This window comes from Neoarius graeffei, chromosome 13, assembly GCF_027579695.1.
Source record: "Neoarius graeffei isolate fNeoGra1 chromosome 13, fNeoGra1.pri, whole genome shotgun sequence".
Taxonomy (NCBI): Eukaryota; Metazoa; Chordata; class Actinopteri; order Siluriformes; family Ariidae; genus Neoarius; species Neoarius graeffei.
Window position 1 is genome coordinate 13252438 of NC_083581.1, and position 15954 is coordinate 13268391.

Consider the following 15954-nt stretch of genomic DNA (forward strand, 5'->3'; position numbering starts at 1 on the left):
TGTCACTATACCTTAAAGGTGCCAAGGCCACAAAATTGCCCATAATCTAAGGTTTAAAGTCCAGAGTAAATCAAACAGGTAAAAAATTAGAAAGGTTGGAATCACTGATGCCACATTTTAAAAATAAAATAAATAAATAAACTTTGCTGTCCTGAAGTTTGATGACTTGGATGCAAACTTCACAGAATGACCTGTAAGGGTAAGGTATGCTTAATCTTTCCAGATACATACATACAGTCTATAAAAAATTACTGACATGATGGATGAGGGCAGGACTAGTCTCAGAAATATTCCAGCAATAATATTACCCCACCTTACTGCATGTAAAACCAATTCCATCCAAATGTATCCCGTTTTCAATATGCATCATGTGTTTTTGCCATGATCTAAAATTACATCATCATTGTGCATCAATTCTAGTATTTAACTGAATGTTGTTGGGTTTTTTTTGTATGTTTGTTTGTTCGTTTTCAAAAGGCTTCAGAACCTCGCAGGTCATTTAAGAACACATTTGCAAGTGTTATCAAAGCATACTGAATCGTCAGAGGTTTAACAAAGAATTCATGTGTTACACGTGTGTATGGAGGTCTTCCTCGTCCTTTTTTTTTAAAAATTAGCCTGCCATTGTTTTTCTGTGTATGAAAGGATAGGAAGGAAAGCTAGCAATTAGAAATCTGTGAACTCAATTTGAGGTCTTTGAGCAAGACCCCTTTACCCTTGCCTGTCTGCTTCAACTGTAAGTTAGATAAATGCATCTGCCCAATAGATAAATGTAACTTCACATAAAAAGGATCCCATGTCCTTCACATATCATCTAATGTGTGAGTAATGAAGAGGAGTGTGTGTATTTAGCTGCTCCTAAGTAATATAACATTTTGCTTTCTGTCATCATTGAGACTGCAGTATTAGCCATGCCTTCGCTGTTAAATCAAGATCAGGGCACTGTGCTTTTCATTAAAAACTGGTAGATATTGATAATTAACATGGAGTGTGTGAGATTATTTGTACTGCGCAGCAGATGAAGTCAGAGGATAAAAAATGTTGAGTGTCTGAAGTATTTTAAACCGATAAGGAGCCTGGATTGAGCCACGGAGTGTGGATAAGAGACAGAGTGGATTTCATTGTAACTATGGTGGGTTTAGGGACAAAATGTAGAATTCTCTTGGATTTTCATTCAACCTGAAGTTTAATTTTAACTAAAAAAAAGAAGTTTGGAAAAAAGACTGAAGACATAAAGTAAATAAACTACCACTACTAATAAGAACTCAAGCCTTATATTAATTATGCGCAACGAGACCTGGGTGTGTGTCGCAGTGTTATGTAGAGGTTTTTTGTTGTTGTTGTGTATATTGTGTAGTGGTATCAAGGCCACACCTGCTTCACTGGGGTTGACAGGCAGAAGCCATGCCTCCTTCACTCTGATTGATAACCACAAAGGTCACTTCTTCACTGGGACTGACAGATGAAAAGGCCATCCCTTCTTCACTGTGACTGACACAGAAATACCACACCTACTTCACTGGGTATGACATAGACCACACCTGAACTGAAGCCCATAGGCCGCATCTCTTTCACTGACCTTGACAGACCCACAGGCCATACTTGGAACTGACAATAGCCATGCCTCCTTCACTGGGACTGAAGCACATAGGCCAAACTTCCTTCACTGGAACTGACAACGGTCACACCACCTTCACTGAAACAGAAACACAAAGGCCATACCTCTTTCACTGAGACTGACCATAGACTGTAAAAATAATGGACAAAGCCTCTGTGACATCACTTATAGGATTTCTGAAGAGTGGGTTTGAAGCTCAAATAAGGATACAGGTGTCGCCATCTTGGCAGCATCTGACTAGTCCATAAATGGAGAAAGGGGTGGGGATAGTATGGCTGGAACATGCCTACTAACCTTGAAGCTAACAAGCTATCTATGCAAGCTAGCCAACAAGCTACTGGCTAAACTAAAAGAAGTGGCTCCAATAAGATAGATACCATAACCTCAATGGCCAGTGTGGCAGCGGGGGCGTGGTCAAGCGTTGGTCTGTGACCGGAGGGCGGAGTCAGGGAAGGTAAGTGGCAGAATCACTACACCTGATGTCAATTAACCTGTGTTTGTGTGTCTTCCCAGCAACCATGCCCGATATAAGGAGAGAGAGAGCAGAGGAAGAGAGCTCTCTCCCCAACCAGACGGCTGATGTGTGTGTGCGTGTGTCTGAGTGTCTGGGAGAGTGAAAAACGCTGAAAAGTGTTAATAAAGATTTTTTGGAAACTCAGTTCTGGCCTGCTGTACTTCTGTGCTTCACCCACCCATGCAAAGTTTGACAGTGGTGCTGAAACCTGGGATCAGAGCAAAGAGGAGAACAGCCCCATGGAGTCCTCCCCCTTTGTAGACCTGATCCACACCCTCGCCATGGCCCAACAGAGCCAGCACCAGGTGCTGCTCGCCCTCCGAAAAGAGCAAGAACAATGGTTCGAGGCCCTGGTGCTGGTGCAACAGGAAGATCGTCAGGCGTTCCGGCACCTCCTCGCGTCGGCAGGGTCCACTACCTCCACCGCCGTGGGCCCACCCCACCTCACCCTAACAAAGATGGGCCCGCACGACAACCCCGAGGCCTTCCTCACACTATTTGAACAAGCAACAGAGGCCTCGGGCTGGCCGGTAGAACAACGCACGGCGCGCCTCCTCCCCCTGCTAACGGGCGAGGCACAGCTGGCCGCGCTACAGCTCCCCGCCGACAGCCGGCTGGTCTACGCGGACCTGCGTTGGGCCATCCTCCAGCGTGTGGGGCGCACCCCCGAACAACAACGCCAGCTCTTTCACGCTCTACACCTAGAGGAGGTCGGCTGGCCATTCGCGTTTGGCCAGCAACTCCGGGACGCCTGCCGGCGGTGGCTGAGGGCTGACAACTGCAACGCCGAGGGAATCATCGATCTGGTGGCACTGGAGCAGTTCATCGTCCGGCTTCTCGAAGGAACAGCGGAGTGGGTCCAGCGCCATCGCCCGGCGTCGCTGGATCAGGCCATCAAGTTGGCGGAGGATCATTTGGCGGCTGTTCCCACGGCAGGACAGCAGATCTCCTCTTCTCCTCTCTCCTCTCTCCCCCCCTCCCCTTCTGTGTCTCGTCTTCGCCCCATTCCCCCACCGTGGAGGCAGGGGCCGGCTCCATCCCAGCCGGCCCGCCGCACCTGTGGTGCCCTCCCGTTTCCTGCTTCCGTGTCTGTCTCTCCTCCCCCCCCCTCAGGTGAGTGAGCCCTAGAGCGCCGGTGCAGAGAGAAAGCCCGGGCCGGTTTGCTGGTGCTGCGGGGAGCCGAGGCACCTCCAGCATCAGTGCTCGGTAATGGAGCTGGGCGCGGTGGTCCAGATCCCCGACGTGCCAGGAACCGCCCTCGATCGGGCCAGAGCATATTGCATACCGGTGAGTGTCCAAGGGGATATGTATCAGGCTTTGGTGGACTCTGGCTGTAATCAGACCTCAATCCACCAAAGCCTGGTGCAAGGTGAGGCATTGGGGGGAGCACAATTGGTAAAGGTGCTGTGTGTGCACGGGGATGTTCACAACTACCCTTTAGTGTCGGTCCACATTCTATTTTGAGGGGAGAAATCTCATGTAAAGGCGGAGGTTAATCCTCGCCTTACCCACTCGATAATTTTGGGGACTGATTGGCTGGGATTTCAGAAATTAATGACTCATTTAGTAAAGAGTGGGTCCTGCTATAGTTCAGCAGGGGGAGGTCCTGGAGTGGCATTGGTGGGAGCAGCTGTCACAGAGCCGTCTACGTCATCTTCGCGTCAGAGTGAGGAGCAGCAGGCCCCTCCTCCCTCTCTCGGGGAATCCCTTGTGGATTTCCCGTTAGAGCAGTCGTGAGACGAGACTCTGCGGCATGCGTTTGACCAAGTGAGAGTAATCGATGGTCAAATGCTCCAGCCAAACGCCACCCCGTCCTTCCCCTATTTCTCCATTATGAGAGATAGATTATACCGAGTGACGCAGGACACTCAGACTAAGGAGACGGTCTCACAACTTTTGATCCCAAAGAGCCGCCGGGAATTGGTATTCCAGGCAGCTCACTTTAATCCCATGGCTGGACACTTGGGGCAGGATAAGACACTAGCCCGAATAATGGCCTGGTTCTATTGGCCAGGGATTCGCGGCGATGTCCATAGGTGGTGCACGGCATGCCACGAATGCCAGTTAGTAAATCCAGCAGCCATTCCAAAAGTGCCTTTGCACCCTCTACCATTAATCGAGACCCCGTTCGAAAGAATTGGGATGGATCTTGTCGGGCCATGAGATCGGTCAACACGAGGATATCGCTTCATTTTAGTCCTGGTGGACTATGCAACGTGATACCCGGAAGCAGTGCCTCTTCGCAATATCTCAGCATGCAGTATTGCGGAAGCACTCTTCCACATCATCTTCCGAGTCGGAATCCCCAAAGAGATTCTGACTGATCAAGGCACTTCGTTTATGTCACGCACACTGCGCGAACTGTATGGGTTACTGGGAATTAAGCCAATCCGCACCAGCGTTTATCACCCACAAACGAACAGTTTAGTCGAACGGTTCAACCGCACCCTCAAGAATATAATTTAAAAATTCGTAAGTGAGGACGCACGCAATTGGGATAAATGGCTCGAACCCCTGTTATTCGCAGTGCGAGAGGTCCCACAAGCCTCCACGGGGTTCTCCCGCTCGAATTATTATATGGGCGTAAGCCGTGCGGCATTCTAGATGTACTGCAGGAAAATTGGGAGGAGGGACCTTCACCGAGCAAAAACGAAATTCAATACGTTATTGACCTGCGCGCAAAACTGCACACACACACACACCTAACCCAGGAGAATTTGCGGCAGGCTCAAGAACAGCAAATCCGCCTGTACGACAGGGGTACGCGCCTTAGGGAGTTCGCACTGGGAGATAAAGTACTCGTATTGTTGCCTACGTTGAGCTCCAAATTGATCGCCAAGTGGCAAGGACCCTTTGAGGTCACACGCCGATTCGGGGACGTTGACTATGAGGTGAGGCGAACGGACAGGGGTGGGGCGCTACAGATTTACCACCTCAATCTGTCCAAAAACTCTGGAATGAGGAGGTCCCCGTGGCGTTGGTGTCGGTGGTTCCGGAGAAGGTGGAGCTGGGGCCGGAGGTTCAAAAAGGAACATTGACATCACTTACCTCTCCGGTCCCCTGTGGAGACCACCTCTCCCCGACCCAACTCACGGAGGTTGCCCAGTTGCAGACTGAATTTTCGGACGTGTTCTCGCCCCTGCCTGGCCACACCCGCCTCATAGAACACCACATTGAGACACCCCTGGGGGTGGTAGTGCGCAGCCACCCTTACAGGCTACCCGAACACAAGAAAAAGGTGGTTCGGGAAGAACTTGAGGCCATGCTTGAAATGGGCATCGTCGAGGAGTCCCACAGTGACTGGAGCAGCCCGGTGGTCTTAGTTCCCAAGGTCGACGGGTCGGTCCGGTTCTGTGTGGACTATAGAAAAGTCAACGCGGTGTCTAAATTTGACGCGTACCCAATGCCTCGCATTGACGAGTTGCTGAATCGACTAGGCACGGCTCGCTTTTATTCGACACTGGATTTGACAAAGGGTTACTGGCAGATCCCCTTGACTCCATTATCCCAAGAAAAAAACGGCCTTTTCCACATCGTTTGGCTTACACCAATTTGTCACACTTCCTTTTGGGCTGTTTGGGGCGCCCGCTACATTCCAGCGGCTCATGGACAGGGTCCTCCGCCCCCACGCCACCTATGCGGCCACATACTTGGACGACATAATAATCTATAGTAATGACTGGCTGCAGCATCTGCAGCACCTGAGGGCTGTCCTTGGGTTGCTGAGGTGAGTGGGTCTCACAGCCAACCCGAAGAAGTGTGCGATTGGGCGGGTGGAAGTACGGTATCTGGGCTTCCACTTGGACAATGGGCAGGTGCGTCCCCAAATTAATAAGACAGCAGCGATTGCGGCCTGCCCGAGGCCCAAGACCAAAAAGGGGGTGAGACAGTTCCTGGGGCTGGCTGGCTACTATCGTAGGTTTATACCTAATTATTCAGATGTCACCAGCCCACTGACTGATCTCACTAAAAAGGGGGCACCAGATCCAGTCCAGTGGACAGAGCAATGCCAGCGGGCTTTCTCTGAGGTGAAGGCTGCACTGTGTGGGGGGCCACTGTTACAATCCCCTGACTTTTCTCTCCCCTTTGTGTTGCAGACGGATGCGTCAGACGGAGGGCTGGGGGCTGTTTTGTCCCAGGAGGTGGAGGGGGAGGATCGCCCCGTGCTGTATATCAGCAGGAAGCTGTCAGTGCGTGAGGGGCGCTACAGCACAATCGAGAAGGAGTGCTTAGCCATCAAGTGGGCGGTCCTCGCCCTCCGCTACTACCTGCTGGGACGCCCTTTCACCCTCTGTTTGGACCATGCGCCCCTCCAGTGGCTCCACCGTGCAGATCACCCGTTGGTATCTGGCACTCCAGCCCTTTAACTTCAAGGTGATCCACAGGCCGGGGGCGCAGATGGTTGTGGCGGACTTCCTCTCCCGTCAAGGGGGGGGAGTTGGCTGCAGGCCGGACAGCTGCCCGGCCTGAGTCGGGCAGTGGGGGTATGCGGCAGCGGGGGCGTGGTCAAGCATCGGTCTGTGACCGGAGGGCAGAGTCAGGGAAGGTAAGTGGCAGAATCACTACACCTGATGTCAATTAACCTGTGTTTGTGTGTCTTCCCAGCGACCATGCCCGATATAAGGAGAGAGAGAGAGCAGAGGAAGAGAGCTCTCTCCCCAACCAGACGGTTGATGTGTGTGTGCGCGTGTGTCTGAGTGTCTGGGAGAGTGAAAAACACTGAAAAGTGTTCATAAAGATTTTTTGGAAACTCAGTTCTGGCCTGCCGTACTTCTGTGCTCCACCCACCCATGCAAAGTTCTACAGCCAGTTTACAAAAAAAATCACTGGGCGTGTAACCATCCGATAACATATTTGATCAAGGAGCGTCAGCTTAGTTGCTCAAGCTGTCAAATTGTCAGTCTGAGCCTAATTTACTGAAGAGGAGACCCTGATAAACTTCACTGGCAGCAACTACATCAAAAATATTGCAAGGTGAGTACAATTTAATAAAGCAAATTAAAGTAACTTAGAGGTGTAGTAGTGTGTAAAAGTTGTGTTTGCATGGAAAAGCTCTTAGATGAAAATCGGCAAGGCTCCATAAATTATTTATTTTCTGAGGTAAGTTCTGAGGTAATGCCAGCTAGCAGCTAACAAGATGACACAAACCCAGTGGTCACTCAAATCAGCCCTGCCCCTAATTGTGCATAAATGTATGCTCAATATAATTTAAACTGCTGAATTATATAAAAATTCACCCACCCACCCCATACAGTTGTCATGAAGGGGTAAACTAGCTATAGAAACTGAAACCGTTTTTTGTACCAGGCTGCAAACATTTGTTTTTGCTGTAAAGTTGGACATTTTAACATGGGGTTTATGGGAATTGACTTGTTTTTGGAGATAGCCTCAAGTGGCCATTTGAGTAACTGCAGATTTTAGCTTTTCCCGCATTGGCTTCACTTTTTGGGTGGCACGGTGGTGTAGTGGTTAGCGCTGTTGCCTCACAGCAAGAAGGTCCTGGGTTTGAGCCCAGCAGCCAGCGAGGGCCTTTCTGTGTGGAGTTTTCATGTTCTCCCCATGTTTGCATGGGTTTCCTCTGGGTGCTCTGGTTTCTCCCAAAGTCCAAAGACATGCAGGTTAGGCTAATTGGTGGCTCTAAATTCACTGTAGGTGTGAATGTGAGTGTGAATGGTTGTTTGTCTCTGTGTCAGCCCTGCGATAACCTGGCGACTTGTCCAGGGTGTACCCCGCCGCTCGCCCATAGTCAGCTGGGATAGGGTCCAACTTGCCTGCATCCCTGTACAACAGGATAAGCAGCTACAGATAATGGATGGATGGGCTTCACTTTTCAGGAGTGGAGGTTGCTGCTTGAGACTGACAGACACAAAGGCCACACCTCCTTCACTAGAATGAACACAAAGGCCAGACTTCCATCACTGGGAGTGAAACACAGTAAGATTACACCTTCTTTACTGGGAATGACAGATGCAGAGGCCACACCTCCTTCACTGGAACTGACATACAGAGGCCACACCAAACTAGAAATGACATACAAGGGATGTAGCTGGAGTCATTCCAGTGACTGGACTCATTCTAGTGAGAGTAATTTAGTTGTATTCGATACAAATTAAGTCGTAATAAATCTACAAGCATTAGCCATCATCATTTGGTCAGATCATGTGACTTTTCACTTCTGATTATGGATCCATTTACTTGTGATGATCTAAAGTAGGAGGATTTTTTTTTAAATAAATGGCTGTATTTCCTGTACAGTTCACCCAATATAGATGTAAAAAAAAAAACCCTTGTAATTAAAGCTGACTTTCCACACTGATTATTACAGGCTAAGCTGGACTTTTCCTCTGACACAACTCATTTCCTGCATTTGGAGCACAGTCGGAGTGTTTGCTAACTGTCCATAAATTTCTGCCCATGCTTGTTTTATCCCTGATTGAAACTGACCAGCACCTGCTACTTTTTCATTGCTGTTTCTTCTAGACAACGTGATGCTACAATGCCGTCTCTCTAACCATCAGCTGCTACACTTTGGCAGTGTTTTCATGTCGGATTATTTTGAACGTGATCCAGTAGAAGATGTTAAAAATGAGAAAGGCCAAAGGAAAAGCTGCTCTCGAAATGGTGTCGATCCTCTTTGCTCGGTCCACAAACTTCCTCTTATTGTTCTCTGCCGATGTTTGTGGCACACTGCTCTCACTTTTCACTGCTATTCCATCCTTCATGCATGTAGCTATGCCATAGCCAGAGAAATGGAAACGTCCTTCTCTTAGCTCCTCCTCCTGAATTTAAAAAAAAAAACACAGCAAGAACCAAAAGATGAACCAACCATAAGATGGCTTCAAGATAAGCCATGATTTGCAACTGCGGTACTCTCAGCACTGCTGTTGTAGAAAATTAATCAATCCCTTCTGACCAATCACAATCCAGAATACAGCAACACTGTCATGTAAAGAATTCTAATGACTGATTAAATGTATCTGCTGGTTAATGTGCAGCTGGAGCTTTCTTAGATGTTGTCATCTGTTAGAAAACTTAACTAATGTGTTTTTTTTTAAAGGCTAGCTGTTCGATCTGAAATATGGGAGAATTGTTTTAATTTGTTTTAGTTCATTGCTGCTGAGAGGTGGTAAATGTGCAATTACTCAGGTAAATAAATCCTCTCAAAAGAAAGAAACAGAAGCTAAAGAGATGAGCATTAGAAGGAATGAGGGGAAAGGAATAAAGCAAAGAATGAAAGAACAAAAAGATGAGGTTTCAAAGAAAGAAAGAAAAGAAAAAGAAAATAGATTAATATAAAGGGAAAAACAATGTGAAAATGTTGAAAGAGAAAAAGGAAAAGAAAGAAGCAGATGTTTTGGTTGTAATGCTTAGTGAATAATAAATATAAAATGAGTAAAACAAAAAAGAAAGATTAAATAAGGATTAGAATGAAAGGGATGAAAGAGTTTGATCATAGATAAAAGAGAATACAGCTTTATTTTCTTAATCCTAGATAGTGTTTATAGTTCACAGTTCAGGATTTAGTAAGCAGGGTTTAGTGATTAGGGTTCAGTGTTTCGTAATTAGGGTTCAATGTTCAGTAATCAGGGTTTAGTACTTATGGTTCAGTGTTTGTTAATCAGGGTTTAGTGCTTAGGGTTCAGTGTTGAGTAATCAGGGTTCAGTTTGTGGTGTTCAATGTTGAGTGATCACTGTTCAGTGTGTGATGTTCAATGATCAGGAGTCAGTGTTTAGTGATCAGGATTCACTGTTTGGTGATCAGGGATCAGTGTTTAGTGATCAGGGTTTGGTGTGTAGTTTTTAGTGATCAGGGCTCACTGTTGTTTGTTCAGTGTTTAGAGTTCAGTGTTCAGTAGTCCAGTGTGAAATGTGAATTTTGAATGCATTAAATGCAGCTTGTTAAGGAATGTAATAAACACATCTACTACATTAATGTGTTGCTGGTGTGTTAATTACTCAGGACAATGATATGTGTTGAGCTGTTGAACAGAGACTTGCTAATCTAGCCTGCAGGAAGTGGCATGTGTGGCTGTGTCCTGCTGACTGGGTAAGAAGACTGCAGCTCTCATTTCGGATTAGAGAATCTCTCAGGTTTATCTGTCTCATGCCTGTAGGGTGCAGAAGTCCCTTAATTCAAATGCAAATCTGTTACAGTCCTGAAGGTCATTCATTTATTTAAGGAATGTTGTGTTCCTGAGGATGTCTTCTCAATAACTCTGACCTCGCTCTTCTTTTATTACACTAACAGCTTTTACAGGTTAACATGCTCTAAAGCTCCGAGCTTTTAGCCTTTTTAAAAGAAATTCTTATTTTTAGTATTGACTGCTAGTGCAAAGGGTATTTTACACACATGCACACAGATTCTTTAGCTCCTTTGTACATTTTTGACAGTTTTTCCAAATCCTCATCAATAGAGTTCATTATTAAGCTTCAGACAGATTATTATTGTATAAACTATTCATTACTTTATAGTTACTCTCTGTGTGTGTGTGTGTGTGTGTGTGTGTGTGTGTGTGTGTGTGTGTGTGTGTGTTGGAGTTTATCCATTTGTGAACATTCTATAACATGAAATGCAACTATAAATGGACAAAAAGGACGACATGTCCCTGCACAGTGAGTGATTATTTCTTGCTGAGTGTTCTGGAGTTTCAGGATGTGAGCTGTGATTTACTGGCCTGATCTATTCCACTTATATTAATGCAGAATGACAGAATCCTTCACTGAACCTCCATGATTCCATACTTACATGTGCACACATTTTAGCATTGCTGCTGAACGATCATCACCTGATTTTTATCTCAAACCTGAAACACTGAGTGATGATCAGCTTCCTTCTACAGCACGGGTTTAAATTGAAGTATTTAATTGAGAAAGCATGGTTAAACATTGAAGGAGAGAAAAATGGAAAGTAATAGATGACAGCCATTACAGTTTTTACTTCCTTAATGAAAAACATTGTGTTTTTATCTGTTTATAGTTAATGTTGTGGAACATCCGAGGAAGTCTGACACCATGCTCTGATCGGAATGCTGTTTGTGGGAGGGATTTGTTGGTATAGAATGTAAAGTTTTGCACCTTGATATTTCTTCTCTCTCTCCGTTTGAGTCGGAGGAACTCCTTCTGTTGCCTTGAGACAAAATTCACTCCAGCATACTCCAGCAACGCAGCGAAGACAAACAGCAAACACACCGCCATCCAGATGTCTATGGCCTTCACATACGACACCTTTTCATCACACACACAGAATAATACTTATTTAGAATTTGAATGAATGAATGAATTTATTTATTTCGAACATGTATAAAAATGTATGTAACTATTTATACATACAAAAGAAAGAAAATGAAAAAAGTGACAAAAAAAGAATAAATAAAATAATATAAAGAGCTAATACATTACAATACACCGCACATTGTTCGAAAAAGGAGTGGGAAGAAGTACAATACTTTTTTTAATTTCCCACCCCTAATAATAATAATAAAATATTTACACAGCTGATAGGGGAAGGAAAAGAATCTAGAAGTGAAGGAACAATGATGAGAAAAGATACTGAAGAACAGAAAGAAAGGAAATAGGAGGGAAAGAAAAGAAAAAGAATGATGATTAGAAAGTGTGTGTGTGTGTGTGTGTGTGTGTTGTATAACATGGAATAAAGACTGTTGGTGTTGGAACATTAACCCACTGTATTGATTGCTGTGATCATTTCTAGCTCTCCTGCTACTCTTTGTAGTTCACTCATGAACACTAGACTTCCTGATAATTACATGCTCACTGACTCCTCCGACTGGTCGATATGGACTACCATCACCTGAACATACACATCACGAATATTGGTTTCAGCAGCTGCGAATCAGGTGAAGGACAGACACTTATGCAGTCCAGAAAATGAGACTCTGTTGCATCATTAACACCATGTTGTGCCTTAAAAATCAATAACATCAACCAATTGGTGTAAGAGAAACTATAAATTCAGAAAATATCAATATGGGATTTGAGAGCTCTGTGTTCACTGATATAAGAAAATAATCATGGCATTAAAGAACAGAAACACAAATGCACTGCTAATGTACAAAAAAACCATAACCTATAGTCCCTAAAGTTGACCATTTGCTAAAAGATGAAGGCTCTGGTCAATCAGTGCGTTTACATGCACATCCAAATCGAGCTACTGTCGGTAATCGAGCTAAGGGTCCCAGCAGGGGTGCCAGAGAAATCCAATCCTACATGCACACAAGGAAATCGAGCTATTGTGTGAGGTACATTGTGCACCCGAGCCACAGGTGGCGCTACACGCCCCATCGTGTTGGTACACTTCCAGTTGTCGTCATGAAGAAGAGCTATTCAAGAGTATAAACAAAGTTATCAGCAGTGTTGCCAGATACTGCTGACGTTTTCCAGCCCAAAACATGTTCAAATCCGCCAAAATGCACTTAAAACCGCCCAATCTGGCAACACTGGCAGTTCCATCTTCACAAGTTCCGTGCTCAAGCTGTTAGGCTTGCTATAACAGACTGTATGGCTACAAACTGTCCTGCGCAGACCACTGTTGTGTAAGACAACTTATTTTGCACAATTGTATATTTTTCTAAAGTCCATTTTTTGCTTACAAAAAAATAATTTTTTTTGCTTACAATTTAACTTATGTCTTAATAAACACACAAAAAGTTCAATTGTTTTGTTTTTATTGACATTCTTCAGATGTTGGACATATATATATATATATATATATATATATATATATATATATATATATACACACACACAAATACAATGACTTGTTTATGTACACAATTCACAGCTATGCAACAGCTGTACAGATGTATTTGGTGATACAGTAAGTGAGCTAAATTTTAACAGTGCAAACAATGCCACAAAAAGAAAAGATTCATGCCGTTGTCATGATTCGTTGTCATGCCGACCGAGGCTGTTGTGTTTCCCGCTTGTGGTCTCGTCCCTCATCACTTCCGGAAGGGGCAGTGCTGAAGTAAGTAGCTCGAATACGTAGCTCAATAGGGTTTACATGCATTAAGTAGCTCGGCAGAAATCGCATAATCTAGGTCGTGTAGCTCGATTCCGAGAAATCAAGTTCGGTTCAATTTCAGCCGAATTAAGGTGTATACATGGCATTTTGAACTTCGATTTCAGTCGAGCAACAGCAGAAATTCGATTCTCTCTATGTGCATGTAAACGCACTGAATGTGACAAGCTGAACCCACATCCCTGGGAGCCCCTCCCCCTTCCCCAATCTAACATGAGTATTGCTTTGGCCAGTGCTCATGTCTCGATTCCTGTGGAAACATTTCACACTTTCTTTGAGGGATGTTCAACAAGTGATTTATGAAAACAACTTCAGTGTTAAATCTTAAATCAGCTTTCTTTTGTTCTAGGGACATTTTATTCCACCTCTGAAAAATGAAACTGATTGACTGCTAAGGGGAATTTATTCACTAATTTCCTGAAAGAATGCTATTTCTGAACAGAACAACTTGAAACCATTTATTTTTTGATGTACAATGAGACAGGATGTTCCTGTCCCCAGCTGTTCTCTGCGTCATCCATCATCCACCTGCAATCATGCTAATTGGCTGAAAGGATCCAGAACTTAATTACCTTATCATTCTTGTTTTGTTTTGTTTTGTTTTTAATTTATAGCATACCTTTGGCAGTGAGGCTCTGGACCCAGAGCTCTGTGTGGTCATGGTGAGCACGGTGGTGATGCCGAGAGCAACCCGAGCTGGTGCAGCGTCCATGTTGATCCAGAAGGACACCCAGGACAGGATAACAATGAGCAAGCTAGGGATATACATCTGGATCAGGTAGTAGCCCATCTGCCTCTCCAGCTGGAACTTCACTTCGATGCAGGTGAACTTCCCTAAACAACATGACCGGCAATCTGAAACTTTCAAACCTTTGTCAAATTATACTGAGAACAAGATTCCATTATTCTTCACTGTATGTAGGACTATGGCTGTGTCTCTCCTTCCAACACAAGATAATGAGCTTATTTGTGGTTTCTTCTGACATTCGTGCTATATGTACATAAATATTTACAGCAACTGTGGACTGAATATGGTCTAATTTAGAATGAAAGATACAGAGGCCACACCTCCTTAGCTGAGAATGAAAGATATAGAGGCCATACCTCTTTCACTGAGACTGACAGGCACAGAAAACATGTCTCTGTATGTGTGAAGGAGGCGTGGCCCCTCTATCCCAGTGAACGTGGTGTGGCCTCTATCTGTCACTCCCCATGAAGGAGGCGTGGTTTCTATACCTGTCAGTCCCCATGAAAGGAAAATGTGGTCTCTATATCTGTCAGTTCCGGTGAACAGTGGTGCTTGAAAGTTTGTGAACCCTTTAGAATTTTCTATATTTCTGCATAAATATGACCAAAACGTCATCAGATTTTCAGACAAGTCCTAAAAGTAGATAAAGAGAACCCAGTTAAACAAATGGGACAAAAATATTATACTTGGTCATTTATTTATTGAGGAAAATGATACAATATTGCATATCTGTGAGTGGCAAAAGAATGTGAACCTTTGCTTTCAGTATCTGGTGTGGCCCCCTTGTGCAGCAATAACTGCAACTCAATGCTTGCGGTAACTGTTGATCAATCCTGCACACCAGCTTGGAGGAATTTCAGCCCATTCCTCCATACAGAATAGCTTCAACTCTGGGATGTTGGTGGGTTTCCTCACATGAACTGCTCACTTCAGGTCCTTCCACAACATTTCCATTGGATTAAGGTCAGAACTTTGACTTGGCCATTCCAAAACATTAACTTTATTCTTCTTTAACCATTCTTTGGTAGAACAACTTTGTGTGCTTAGGGTTGTTGTCTTACTGCATGACCCACCTTCACTTGAGATTCAGTTCATGGACAGATATCCTGACATTTTCCTTTAGAATTCGTTGGTATAATTCAGAATTCATTGTTCCATCAATGATGGCAAGCTGTCCTGACCCAGATGCAGCAAAATAGGCCCAAACCATGATACTACTACCACCATGTTTCACAGATGGGATAAGGTTTCTATGCTGGAATGCAGTGTTTTCCTTTCTCCAAACATAACACTTCTCATTTAAACCAAAACGTTCTATTTTGGTCTCATCTGTCCACAAAACATTTTTCCAATAGCCTTCTGGTTTGTCCATGTGATCTTTAGCAAACTGCAGATGAGCAGCAATGTTCTTTTTGGAGAGCAGTGGCTTTCTCCTTGCAGCCCTGCCATGCACACCATTGTTGTTCAGTGTTCTCCTGATGGTGGACTCATGAACATAAACATTAGCCAATGTGAGAGAGGCTTTCAGTTGCTTAGAAGTTACCCTGGAGTACTTTCTGACCTCGCTGACTATTCCACGCCTTGCACTTGGAGTGATCTTTTGTTGGTTGACCACTCCTGGGGAGGGTAACAATGGTCTTGAATTTCCTCCATTTGTACACAGTCTGTCTGACTGTGGATTGGTGGAGTCCAGACTCTTTAGAGATGGTTTTGTAACCTTTTCCTGCCTGATGAGCATCAGCAATACTTTTTCTGAAGTCCTCATAAATCTTCTTTGTTCATGCCATGTCACACTTCCACAACCATGTGTTGTGAAGATCAGACTTTGATAGATCCCTGTTCTTTAAATAAAGCAGGGTGCCCACTCACACCTGATTGTCATCCCATTGATTGAAAACACCTGACTAATTTCACCTTCAAATTAACTGCTAATCCTAGAGGTTCACATACTTTTGCCACTCACAGATATGTAATATTGGATCATTTTCCTCAATAAATAAATGACCAAGTATAATTTTTTTTCTCATTTATTTAAC

The 15954-nt window shown here is 44.6% G+C and overlaps 1 protein-coding gene across 1 annotated transcript in view; it reads right to left on the minus strand.

The window, feature by feature from the left end:
• Positions 1–8653: 8653 nt before the first annotated feature.
• Positions 8654–15954, minus strand: part of glra2 (glycine receptor, alpha 2) — a 32625-nt gene continuing 25324 nt past the window's right edge. The window contains exons 7-9 of the mRNA XM_060936732.1: positions 13790–14004; positions 11208–11357; positions 8654–8911 (exon numbers count right to left, since the gene is read on the minus strand). Of these exons, the coding sequence (XP_060792715.1) occupies positions 8654–8911; positions 11208–11357; positions 13790–14004 (623 nt within the window). The remainder of the gene's footprint in view (positions 8912–11207; positions 11358–13789; positions 14005–15954) is intronic.